At 41.9% G+C, this 13800-nt stretch overlaps 1 protein-coding gene across 2 annotated transcripts in view; it reads right to left on the bottom strand.

Moving 5' to 3' along the window:
- The window catches only part of LOC308082248 (receptor-type tyrosine-protein phosphatase gamma-like), a 164200-nt gene that overhangs the window by 90739 nt on the left and 59661 nt on the right, over window positions 1-13800 (bottom strand). For both annotated transcript variants that reach the window (XM_080423929.1, XM_080423930.1), the window contains exon 3: window positions 3326-3505. In XM_080423929.1, the coding sequence (XP_080280055.1) occupies window positions 3326-3505 (180 nt within the window). The remainder of the gene's footprint in view (window positions 1-3325; window positions 3506-13800) is intronic.

Below are 13800 nucleotides of genomic sequence, written 5' to 3'. Positions count from 1 at the left end.
GGGGCGGGACCAAAAAAACAGTGTGATCGTTGTGATTCGTCATTCGTTTGAACAACATCCAATCAGCAACGACGTTGCCCAACGTAACATACGACGTTGCCCAACGTAACATATGTAGTTCCAGTGTAGTTCTGCAAAACCTTCCAATGGGAGGCTTTCCAGACTGATAAGCGAAGAGAGAAAAAAAAATCCGCCGAACGTAGCGAAGCAGGCTGGATACCAGGCTAGGGAAGAGCTGTCTCCGGTACTCGTCCAGGCTACGTAAACACAGGAGAGTCAGCCTCTATGATTTTAGTTTTTTATTTTAATGTTTTGTTATTTATTTGTTGTGTGATATTCGTATGTACTCTATCATGCACCCCCTGCGTGTCTGGAATAAAGTTTGAATTGAATTGAATACCTGGTTCCATGAAATTTAGAGGGCAATAGGAGTCAAAAACTAAACTACACCCTCACAATAACAGGTCAGGTCTGTTTCTCTATGGGAAAAATAAGCAGCCCGAAGCCAACATGTGGAGCAGGTGTGCCTCCTCTGATTGCCTCCTCCCCCTGGCTGTGTGCTCAACTCCAGTCAATATACTGTAGCAATGAAAAGGTGGAAATATGGATAGTACAAAAACTATGCTCTGTGGAAGGCTCTGTCTAGAACGTGTGAGCCTGATAGCAGTTGCAGAATAAATAACACAAGCGAGGTCTAATAACGGCGTGGCTTCCATGTGGATCTCGGACATCATGTTGATGACGTCATATTGACAATGACTTCATATCGCTGTGACATCATATCGCCTTCCAAATAGTTATTTGCCTCTCCACTGACGTCCAAAAAAATGTAAAAATATATTTAATATGCATATTAAATATATATACTTCCTTGGCCTACTGGCAGACTGCACATTTGCACTGGTAGGTTCAGCAGTTTGTGAGATTAGCTGTGGAGTGTGGACATACACTACACTACACACACACACACAGATAGCCACACCGATCTTATTCTAGACGGCATGCCTCGTAGAAGCCATGCAGTAAAACTGTACATCTGCTATTTCCACCTTTTGGTGGTTATCTATAAGCAGCCCGAAGCAATGCTGTGCCGCCTGAGTTGCCCTGGTTGTCATGGTAACTAACAAGGCTCATTAAGATCAAAGACAAAGGATGACAGTCTTCACACTCACACAGAGAGAAAGATAAGTTAAACTTGGAGGGATCAGTTAAGGTCAGGACTTCAACACTAAAGGTCCATGGATTTTATATGCAGCTGAAGTTAGAAGAACACTTGCTGATTAAGGAAAGCTCAAAGCCATTGCATGAAGTAGCAGCACTGCAACTTAACTAAGCAAGTTGAAGAATCTTTCTGGGCAAAGGGAGCCGAGTAACCTGCTAAGTATCAATGACCGAGGGGCTGCAAGCAAAGTCTTCCTTTAATGAAGAACATGCCTTCACTTGCTAGAAAGATAAAAGCTATGATATACTGGACAATAACGTGATTTCTTAATTACTGAAACAGCAGAGCTTGCTTGAGTGTTTCCTCTGGTGGCGGAAAAAGTCTGATATCTAAAAATAGTAGTAACAGAAATTTGTGATGTCATTATGTTATATTTTTGTTGCCAGACCCAAGGGGTCGGGCTTACATGAGGCTTTGTATCCGTTTTCTCCATACATGGGCATGGTCACTTTGTCCCCCGGCCCCAGCCAAAAAAGTCTGTCCCCCTTTCGTCCCCTTTCGTCACGAACTATTCATGACATCATTATTATGTCACAAAAATGATAAAATGATTTATGCTTTTCAGTTATAAAGTGGTTAGTAGGTGTGTTACATACTAGGACTTCATTCTGGGTCTGGCAGAACCAGGTCTCCTGGTCTTGTTTTATGACACTACACAGTAATCTTTTTTTTAATGGACTCAATTTACACTCCCCGGCCTCCGGTTTGAGGGTGGTAACATAAATGTGTATCGGCAGTGCTATTGATGGGTTCGTTAGTTTGACACAATAGTGGAACTGGTACAGCTGGCGTCAGCAGCGGTGTGCAGAGCTCGGCGGAACGTAGAGGTCAGTGCCATGCCTTGAACCTTTGTGCGGCCCCACTATAGCAAAGTCCCCACCGGCCCAATAGGGACAAGAAGTCAAGCAGTGGACAAAAATGGAAATGTGAGGAAAAATGCATGATGAACTCATTTTGCAGGCCACTGATTTTCCCTGAGCTATAATAGGCCTGCTGTACAGTATGTTTTTCAGGTGTAATGCTCACGTGGAAACAGGCTTCCAACAAAGTTGACACTAACTTAGCTTAAATGCAGTGGATATTACTAAAATGCCGATAGTATTTTCATAAGGAATACCTTTAACCCATTCAAACCGGGAACGCATCCGTGTAACTACTTTATCCATATGTTATACTTTGGCTATTCAAAAATAGCAGATCTACAAGTTCATAGCGCGGCACCGAGTGCCGCGCTATGAACTTGTAGATCTGCTATTTTTGAAAAATCTTGAACACTTGTGCAAATATTTGAATATATATATATTTTTAAAGGGAACATTTTTTACTCTAATCTTTGCTACTTGGGGTCCCCATTACAAAATATTTTGAGATGGGGGTCCTCGGCCTAATTTCGGGGGTCCTTGCATGAAAAAGTTTGAGCACCACTAATATAGCAACAATAGGTTTTTTTTCAGAAAACGGTTAGGATTTCAGGTCTTAATGGGTTAATGGAGGAAATGTAGCCCATATCTCCACAACCTTCCAGTGAAATGGAACGGCTACTAATTTCCTTCTATATTGAAACCAATCCAGTCTATCCAGTCCTTGTGAACTATTGACCCCCGTGTTTGCCTGAATAACTGTGCACTGTATTATTGTTACGTGGTGGTATTATATACTGTATGTCTGATGAAGGTCCCAATGAGACAGATACCCCTGTTTATTATAGTTGCCTAGCAACATCCCCAAAGCATGACCAGGTCAACGGCCTTCTTGACCTCCCTGGTGCTGTGCCATGAGGTGAGCACTGCACCCACTACTGCATCCTGTCTGCAGGGGCGGATCAGAATACTCGGGAATTCCAGCGCTAATGGGATATTTCATTAGTGCCTGCATGGAATTCCACCGAAACACTGGGGGGGGGGGGGGGGAGAACCACTGATATAGTAACATACGTTTTTCAGAAAACTGTTAGGATTTAGAAGGCATTTTGTAGAATCGGAAGCTCAAATGTGTTAGCAGTGCTGATTTTCTGCGTACAAATGGACTCAAGAGTTAAATTAACATGTACTACTGTGTGAACATGGGGAAATCAGCGTTTTGATTAAACGTAGTAATACAGACCTGTCTTCCCAGTGTTTTTCATTGTGGTCGTGTTGGACGACTTGGTATCGAAGTTGTCAAGCGTCAGTTCCTGGCACTCTTGGGAAACCTGAGAATCCTCGTCTACAATGTCCACAGGTGATTGGTTCTTCTCCCCACATTCCAGATAGGAGGCTGCCCAGCCTCGAGGCCCGTGGTTCCCTGCACAGAGAGACATGAGGTTTACACTAATGACTCAGGACGAGCAGGTTGGTGCATTGCATGGCTGCCTCCACCGTCGCTGTGTGAATGAATGAATGAATGAATGAATACAATGCAGTCGGAAAAAGGCACAACATGATGATTTACACATGTTGTTGCCTAGTCCACAAAAGTTACGCCTGATTCCTTATCACAGTTCTCAACGGGCCTGAAAATTAAGGCCCGGACCTAACTGGGCCCTAACTGGGCCCTAACTGGGCCGGCCCGAACAGGGCCCAGCCCAAACAATTACCACCGACCCGACTCGACGGGTTCGGGCATAGTTTGAGAATTCTATTCATAATTAGTTGTAAATAGCTTGGATAATTTCTGCGTGAATTCAATACCTATACTTTTTCTTGGAAGATTTAGACCACATTGTCTCATACCAGCCAGACACTACATACCTTCTACAGGAAGGGAGACTAAATAAATGTGCATTGGGCACGGCAACGTAACTTCCTCTAGCATCCTCTAGCTTCTGAATGACCACAATCAAAAAAGCTCTCTTTTTTTGTGTCTTATCCTTTTGACAGATATGTACAAATATATCATCGCTGTTGGGACAGAAACCTTGTATCGGCATGTTTAAATATATATATATATTTTTTTTTGTAAATTAATGACCTATTTCAGTGTCTCTTGAAGTTAGCAAAAATTGCATTGCGATGCGTTTGTGAACTTGTAGATCGGCGATTTTTGCAACTTTTGAAAGTGTGTGCGGTTGTTTTATAAATAAAATAAATGTAAGAGCTTGTGACTAAATAATAACTACATTGGATCCACAGGTTATCTAAAAAATGTTCCGTCAATAAAAAACATCACTCAATCAATCAATCCTCATCCACTGTGTCTACACTTTTAACCCTCTATGCCTTACTACAGCACCACTTCAACAAAACAATCTGTGACTGGGGGTCTCCTTGATCTCTTCAGGGACACAACGGGCCAACGGAGACACAAAGCGCTCCTGGATCAGAGGAACAAGGATGCATGCACAGATTCCAACCTTTCTGGGTTAACCCAATAACCATGATCTCTCGTTCCCTACAAATATAGGTCGACTTGTCAAGTGTTCCTGGAAAAGATGAGAGCTCCTCCTCTTTACCAAAGCCTCATGGATCTTTGATGGCTTTATACAGTACAGTACTGTATGTCTTGGAGCGAGAGTTCTCCAGATTAAATACACAAATATGTCTCTATAAAACACACAACTTGCATTCTTGCATTCATCTCTCCACCAGCCTCATCACTAATTGGAGCTGGTGCACAGCTGAGGCAGTACAATTCCACTAAATGTCTGATTTGTTCATTAACTGAAATTGTGATGAATTGTCTTCTCTGAACACCACCTGCAAAGCGTACTCGTACCGACTGCCGAGGTCTGGATCCCACACAAAAGTTGGCATGGATTGTGATTGACTAATGTCTGCATCAGCAACCAACAGCGAAGTTATCAGTCATTGCTTGCTTAGTCTAACCAAAATGTCTGCACCCGTACGTATGTCACAAACTGGAGGAAAAGAGAATAATCCAGGCATACATGCAGCATTAACACTTATGTCAAGGAACAGCTGCTTGCCACTCAAATGTACACACAAGGTATATATATCTCAGATGATGAGTTCAGTGTATGCTGAGGAAAATAGGCCCCAGTGGCAAATTCACTCTGTAGCCTCCATGTAGAATAGAATGACCTTATTCTTTTAATTTAAAACTAAATCATCTCCCACTCCTCCTGGTTTCTGCCAACGTAGCAGTGAAAATAGTGGGACCACCATGAACACTACCGTTTTCTCCCTTTTCACTAAATAAAAAAAAAGGCATAATACTTTGGTAACCACAGTTTGCAGTCAAGACACAGCCTCTGCTAACACAATGAAACCCTCAAAGCAATGAAATACCACTCCTATAACTTAAATTAGCATGTACTGTAATTACTTGGGGCAAAATGGTTTGGAGAACTTAGTCTGGCATGTACCCTGGAACTGTGGGCTCAATTTGGTTACATTTATTGCATCGTGGAAGAAGTTTATAACAAAATGGATTTGGATTAACTTTACTTCAATGCTACGATGACATTTTTCTTTACAGTGAGCAGGGGGGCAAATTGAGTGAGTTTTTCCCAGGTTTACAAGACATCCAAAAACATGACTGACATTTCCAATGATTTCAAATCCCACAGGGCAGTGTGGAGGCAGAAAACAGACTGACCCAGAACCTTAAGCCCAGTTGCAAAACACAATACAGTAGGTCTAGTTATTTTGCTGGCGTGTGGCTATACAAATAAACAAATGGTGTCATTAATAACCATATCAGTTAAAGTAATACTAGGTGACTTTAACACATTGAATGCCAATCGCGTAGATCTACGCGAACCTATTTAAAGCCGCAGCGTGCCAGTCGCGTAGATCTACGCGAACCGCCGATTCCCATTGATTTTGCCCCAGGTGCACTTTCCGAATTTTTTTGATCCATTTCCGTTTCCGGTTTCCGGTCGGAAACAGAATTATTCGGGTTCCGGTTTTTTCGATCGTATCCGCTTCCTGTCTGGGATCCTGTTTAAAACTCGATTTTCTCGGTTGTTGTTTTTCTCCTCGCTGATCACTGTTTATGGTTGATCGGCTGTATCTTCAAGATGGCGGCACGGATTTGGAAACTATTTTCGCTGGCCGTTTCTCACGGATCCGCCGTGTGTTTAGAACCAAATGAACGCGCACTTTTAACTTATTTAGCGAGGTCTGTGGCGACATGAAAAAAACAAACAATAAAACGCTGGCACTGGTGAGTACATTATGAGATTAAACTCTGGCATGGAATGTGTTAAAACAAAAACTAAAGTTAAATTGTATATCTTTTGTGAGTGGCAAATGTTTCACAACACCCACTCCATGAATTTCACCCCCGAAAGCCTTTTATTTATATATTTTCTATTGAACGGTGTCGGGGGAGACTCTCCCGCGAAAATGACGTCATCCGGCCGGAAAATGCACCGGTTTCCTGTTTGGCCAGGAACTACCGCACCGGTTTCCTGTTTGGCCAGGAACTACCGCACCGGTATCCTGTTTGGCCAGGAACTACCGCGCCAATAACAAAAAGGAACCTCACGCTGATTTTAAGAGAATGTAGGATTGGAAGATCGAAAATCAACAGAAAAAGAAAACACAGCTCATGGTAACTAATGCTCCACTGGCTAAGAGAAACGATCCGCAGATAGTATAAAACAATTAAAAGAACGCTTTTTGAAACGCTTCCGGTGAAAACAAAGGGAATTCTGGGTAATCGAGGACTACGGAAAATTGTATGCAGTGACGGTAGTGACCAGCATCTGATAAGTGAGGATTGCGCAGCAGTCGATTCATCTGCGTCACTTCCTCACCGTTTGCACGCAGGGTACTCTCTAAACTAATAATCATGTGCTCTAAATGTTTCAGATCAATTTATGGTGCATCATTGAAGTACAGTACTACACATAGAATCAATGGTATGATCTTAAATTGTGGTGTTGAAAGAATTTGATGAGATATGGCTAAGATAATGTCTCATTATACTAAAGGTGGTTCATAGTGAAGATTGGGAAATATGTAAACTTTAGGCTCTATACTATAAATTCCCAGAGATAGTTAGGGTTATATTTCTGACAGCTACGCCTTCCCAAACATGCAATGTTATTTATTTACAGTTATCAGTACCTGTCATTACAGAAATAGCTTTGTGTTGTCACTGACAATGTGATAGTTACCCACATCTACAGGGCTTTCAGCACAGTGTTGGAGTGTTTCACTATTTTCTCTGAATACATTGCTATATAATGTACCGCAACTCAGTATCTCATCCACCAACAAGCTGATTTTTATAGACTCCAGTACTTTTTAGAAACCCACTTTAATTAAATTCGACTAACATTGAAGCCATGTTCACTGACACTTAGAAAGGAAAAATAACTGTTAAACTCCGACTAAACTTTAATCTGCAACTAAGTTTTGTTTTGCATTGACGACTGGAAGTGGATTGATTTTGATCCAAATGGTACCGAAACTAAACACTCTTCTTAGTGACCCCTTAAGTAGTAAAAAATAGTAGTAAGTAATCTCCTATTCTTTACTCCCACACAGGTAGTCGAGTCATGAATGCTCCAGCACATCCAAACTACTGTATACCAAAAAGCAACCACTCTGTTGGTAGCTGATTCACAGACATAAATGTCCTCAATTGAGCCCTTTTACTTTCAGGGATGCTGCAGCCAAGGATAAATTACAGGTCTTAATACTTGTCTTTCAGGCTTATGATGTGGGACAACATTGAGCTGGAAGGTATGCTGATACCAGTGTGATTTGAACACTTTAAACAAAACATTAATTGCTACTCCCACACAAGGACTTCAACTTCAAGTATTTAATGAATTCATATTTTCATTTAGCATCAGAAACATTTCAGCTTGACAGCTCTTCAGAGCTGTGAGCAGTGCATCCTGGCAATGCAGGCAATAATAATTACCAACAACCACCAACAAATCAAAACGACGTCATTGCCTAAGCTTTTCAGATGTGGCACAGTTAAGCAGGTAATGTTAACGCAAATAAGTGACATTATCACTAACAGCTGGTTGATCATGCTTCATGTACACAGCCATTTCTTTGATCTACTTTACACAGGACAAGAAAAAGAATTGGCAGTATTTTGCCTACACACCATTCCCCAAAAGAAAACTTTCCAAGTCTTTCAAGAGCCAGAAGAAAGATGCAGACTGACCTACCTTTAGTTATCTAGTTAGCATATCATCTTTGGGCTGACACAGTAACAAAAGTAGCATTGTGAATAACTGAATAAAACATTACAACGTTGGATTCAATGTTCTTGCTCTCACTCTGAGCAGATTGCACATTTCAAATGTGTAGCTAGAAAGCAATAATTTTCTCAGATAAAATGTTGCATTTTTTTCCAACGATACTGATGATTCATTTAATTACACCAATTGGAAAAACATATAGACTGTAAATTAGTGGTATGAAATTTGCCATAGGTTGACCAACATGTTTGAATATTTTCTTCTGTAAACTGTTTTGATTACTCATTCATCGTGCAGATGGCATGTCAATAACACTTCAATATGAGTCATACAAACACTAAAATAATCACATTTCTTTTCAATAGCAGATATCTATGCTATGGTGTTCATTCTGGGTATAACATAACATTTTCAAAAAATTTGAAGGTGTGCTCACTCATACTGCTACAAGTGAGTATCCAGAATACTGCAGCACACCTGGTCTTCAACACATTTTCACATTTCCTAACTTCTGCGGCGCGCTCTCTTCTCAAAACACTGCTGAGGGCCTATACAAAGCTATCAAGGGCATGGCACCCCTTACCTTCAGGACATGAGCCACCCCTGCACACTTAGATAAGCTACCACTGCACTCTATTTACTTGACTAGGGACAGTTTTATCCCCTACGTTGAATTTAGATGTCACCAGACATTGGTACTGTAGGCAGAGATATCTGAGCATCCGTCTACAAGACAGTGCTTAAACGGCAAGACTGAATTACATGAAGACAGTATATTCTGGCGATGCAGCGACTTGCACAGACACTACTTACCACCTGAATGAAAATATCCACACGTACCACACAGATACTACTCTACACACACAGCACAAAAGGCAGGCGATACAATAATAATGATACAAAATATGAGCACATAAAATAATATATGGCCTAGAATAATAATGCAAGGATTGGCCATACCAGTACCATATTGATCTACGGATCAGATTTACTGTAGCACCATCACAAAATGAGGCTTGGCTGTGGCTCTGCCGGGAGCCATACAATTCACTCGGCCTGCATTAATTACCGTTTTGTGTATAGGCATGTACTCTATGTGCAGGGCCTTAAAATACCCTATTACCATCACAAAGTTGTGGCTATGGTACAGGGACGATATTATAACTTGTCAACTTGCTAAACTTCATTGTCTGCCTTTTTGAAAATGATGGTTATTATTTCAGTAGCATGGGGTTTATTACATAATGTTAAGGCTTGTCAACAGGCATTGTCAACCAAATGATCAACCCTGATGGACCTTGCTTTACTTAATTTCAAATTAAAAAATAAATTCACAATTTTTAGGCAGTTTGTCAAGTAACTAAGTGGAACTTTCATGTTCAACGCTCAGGAATCTATCAATTCACCCCATTCTGCTCCGAGTTCAAAGGTGTATCATGTGACACCACACCGTGTGTCCCTTGCTTGCTTAAGTAAAACAGGCACATGTTTCTCCCAATCTGGCCCCCTCGGTTCCAGGCGTCATCATCCCATTAACCTTGAGGATAAATAACCTTGCCGGTGCTACCATGGTGATGCTGACAGAATGGTGATTGCCTTGTCATTTCCGTTTTGTCCCTCTGGGAGAAAACAGACACGTCGCATGCTGCCTGGCAGCCTTCCCAGATTTGGTCACACTGGCCCCCTTGCACGCACAAAAAAAAAAGGATCTACCCTGATATGTCCATATGTACAAGCAGGCCCGACAACAAACAAGGCTGGCTGATTTGAGTCACAGCGACAGCTGGATTGTTAAGGGTCAAACTCGCGGTGTGGATAAAGTGACAGCGAAAAGTGACATGAATTTCCAAGCGCTCCGTTTTTTTTTTTTTTGGCACGTCATGCAAACAGACATCGGTAATGAAGCATGCAGACGGATCTGCAGGTTGCGTACATGCACACATATCCATAGTCGATCAAGTATTGTTTTGTATCAAGTGTATATCCTGGATAGACAGTTCATGAACTTTGGGAGCTCCACCCACATGGGAGCTTCTCTCAGCTGTTACACAACTACAGGACTGTCTGATGTCTTACAGCAGTGGTTTTCAACCTTTTTCATGCCAGGGACCCCTAAATTGATATACATTTGGCCGCGGACCCCCATCTGAAAATGTTGTGCCAGGGACCCCCCCAGAAGCAAAGATTTGAGTTAAAAATGTCTGCTTTAAAAAAATATATGATATTCAAGGCTATGCACACATTTTGAAGATTTTTCAAAAATAGCAGATCTATATCTGCTATTTTTTAATAGCCAATGCTAAGTGGTTAAAATGATTGTGACGCTATGTTAACGCATTTTGCTGGGGACCCCCTGGCATCCCTCCAAGGACCACTGGTGGTCCCCGGACCACTGGTTGAGAACCACTGTCTTACAGTATGTCAACAGTGAACTCATCTCAGCTGGAGCGTACGGTTTCCATGGCGTCAGTCAATCACAACAAAGGTGTTTTTCTTAGGGGGGGGGGGGGGGTTTGGTAGCTCTATTTGAACTACGGTGACAGACCTCCCTCTCTACAAGCCCAATAGCCCCCCCACACCTTGTTCCGTTCTCTATTATCCTGCTTCTTCTTTCACCTCCCCGTCTCAGCGATGTGCGGATCTCTTGACATGCTCCCCGACAGCTCTGTGGCCTGATGGCATGCAATGTGATGCAGAACTAGAAAAAGTGCTCCTCGGAGCACAGGTCTCCGCCAGGTCAGGTACGTTATTCTGGCCTCCTGGTGGCGCTATAATAGGCCAATGTGAAAAGGGTGCCAACCGTGCCATTTATTCTTGCATTGACACTGCATTCATGATTTGAGGCATTTTGTTCCAAAAATTTGTTTTGCTAAATTAGACCTGCTGGTGGCGCTATAACAGGCCAATGTGAGAAGGGTGGCATTTCTTACTCGGCCTAGTGGGAATGTGCGTGTGAAATTTCACGGAAATCGCAAGCTGTGTGTATACTTTGAGGCTTTTTGCTCAAAACGGACCAATCCTGCAAACTTTGGAAGCCAACCTTAGGCAATGAGGATGGAATATGGGAAATCGGACAGATCCGTGTTGATCACATGACTATAGTGATACTGTGTACTGATTTGCATGACTTTTGGATAACATTTGTAGGAGTAATATAAAAAAATGGGTTTTGCACAAATCGGCCTCCTGGTGGCGCTATAACAGGCCCATGTGAAAGATTTGGGGCAGAAGTTCTGAATTGGCATCCAGGGAGTGTGTGTGCACAGTTTCGGAGCGACCGGGCCAACGGTGCCAGAGATTAGCTGGTGACAGACGGACACACACACACACACACACACGCGGACGGACGGACGCGGACGGACGGACGGACAGGGGGTAAAACATACTCTCTTGCCATGCCTTCGGCCTGGCGGAGACAATAAAGGAATGGGGCTCAATGCACCTTTGAGTCACCTGAGGGTAGAAAAGCTCACATCAGCATCACTAACATACACTGTGCTGTCTACTGGGACCAGGGGGCTGTCTGCTGTCTACTGGGACCAGGGGGCTGTCTGCTGTCTACTGGGACCAGGGGGCTGTCTGCTGTCTACTGGGACCAGGGGGCTGTCTGCTGTCTACTGGGACCAGGGGGCTGTCTGCTGTCTTACAAGTCTTATCACAAGCCAATAGTTTCACAATTTCATGGCTTGGCTGACAACTAGGCAGAGACCTAAACCTTTGTTGTGTGTCTTTGTAATGAGAGATTTGGGGAGTCATACATAAGTTGCACAGCTTGCAAAAAAAAAAAGAGAACCAGGTCCAAAATGAGTTCTTTGAAATAACAAAGAAAAAACTATATTTCAGTCGTCTAACTTTACTGTATGTCACTCACGTACAGTATGACGTTCTCTTATAGGTGAAATGAAAATGGACGCTGTATGTCTGTCACCAAGCACACAGCTCCAAACACATTTTTTAAAGTGAAAATTTGTGACATTAAAAAAACGTCACCAAAAGGAACAGGTCAACTGAGGTCAAGTTCTTTGTTATCATCAGTGCATCTGGTACTGACCATTAAAAACAAGACAGAGGCCTGCCTGTTCAATCTTTAGCTATCGATAGTAAGCTACTACTGCATGTGCGCAGTTTGTAAAAATCGACTGATACCGATAACCATATTGCAATACAAGTTTCCAGGAGGGTTTGGTTTACCCTGCCTGTTGTACAGTAACTGTGGTTCTGGGTGAAGATGCAGAATTCTAACAGTGCATTCTTAATACCTGATTCATTAGGCCTATGCATATATTAGTTCAAACAATGTAAATCTAGTTTTTTTTATGTTTCCAACTTGTTGACCCTTTTGAAAGAATCAGCATTCATCATTGAAAAAGCGTATTCAGCAGCTTATTCTTTTTTAAAAGAAGGCTGATGCACACCTCAAAGGTTAGTGTCGTGTGCATAGGACAACCAGGAAGGTCCAAATGATCAGAAAGGGATCTATGATATCAAATCAAAGAAAAAAGGTCTCGCACACCGTCTGAAACTTGCAAAAAGTATGCACTTCATTAACTTGACGTTTCGGTCGTTAGACCTTCATCAAGACAAGACGAAATAAAATAAAATAATATTTTTAAGGCCTACATTACAGTTAACTCATTCACTGCCACAATTATTGCTGGCCGCGTTTGCCCACTGCCAGAGATTTTTCATCGAAAAAAAAAAGTACTCAGGAGCCGAGATACAGATTTTTTAAGTTTTAAGTTAACAAGGAAGTGGATGGGAGTCTAGATCTTTAAACAATCATATCTCCTTGGTCTTTGGGTCAAATTTGAAACAAAAACTAAAAAAAAAAAAAGTTAAGTTATCATCCTCAATCTACCATGGTGACAACTCTGTCTATAACGCAACACATCTCAGATCAAACTTCAGAGCATATCTATACCGTCCCTATGCACACACCTCCTCAAACGTAATGACATTCCATCACTCTATTCCCATTGAGAACCGTCCCGCTTCTCACTTTTCCTTTGATCTCTCGCAAAGACACCAACTGTGGCAGCAGGTGCTTAAAGGTGTGTCTGTGAGAGCGAGATAGCAGCTAGAAGGGCTTTGATAAGATAAACTACTTTCATCCCAAAGCATTACCCCCACAAATCGAAGATCTAGCTCTAGTGGCATAAAAAGCAGGCGAGCTCCAAACAACAAGATAATACTCCACTATCTGTGCATACGGGATCTTACTTCACTATCTGTGCATACGGGATCTTACTTCACCAGGAGTACGTTTCGGCAGTGGTGGAAAAAGTACTCAAATTCTTTACTTAAGTAAAAGTACCAATACCGCAATATAAAAATACTCTGTTACAAGTAAAAGTCCAGAATAAAAAATGTACTTGAGTAAAAGTACAAAAGTTTTGGCATCAAAATGTACTTAAAGTACCAAAAGTAAAAGTACTAAATATTTGAAAATAGCCGATCTACAAGCTCA

This window comes from Gymnoscopelus braueri, assembly GCF_963280865.1.
Source record: "Gymnoscopelus braueri genome assembly, chromosome: 3".
NCBI classification, from domain to species: Eukaryota; Metazoa; Chordata; class Actinopteri; order Myctophiformes; family Myctophidae; genus Gymnoscopelus; species Gymnoscopelus braueri.
This window is presented reverse-complemented; position numbering and strand designations above follow the sequence as displayed.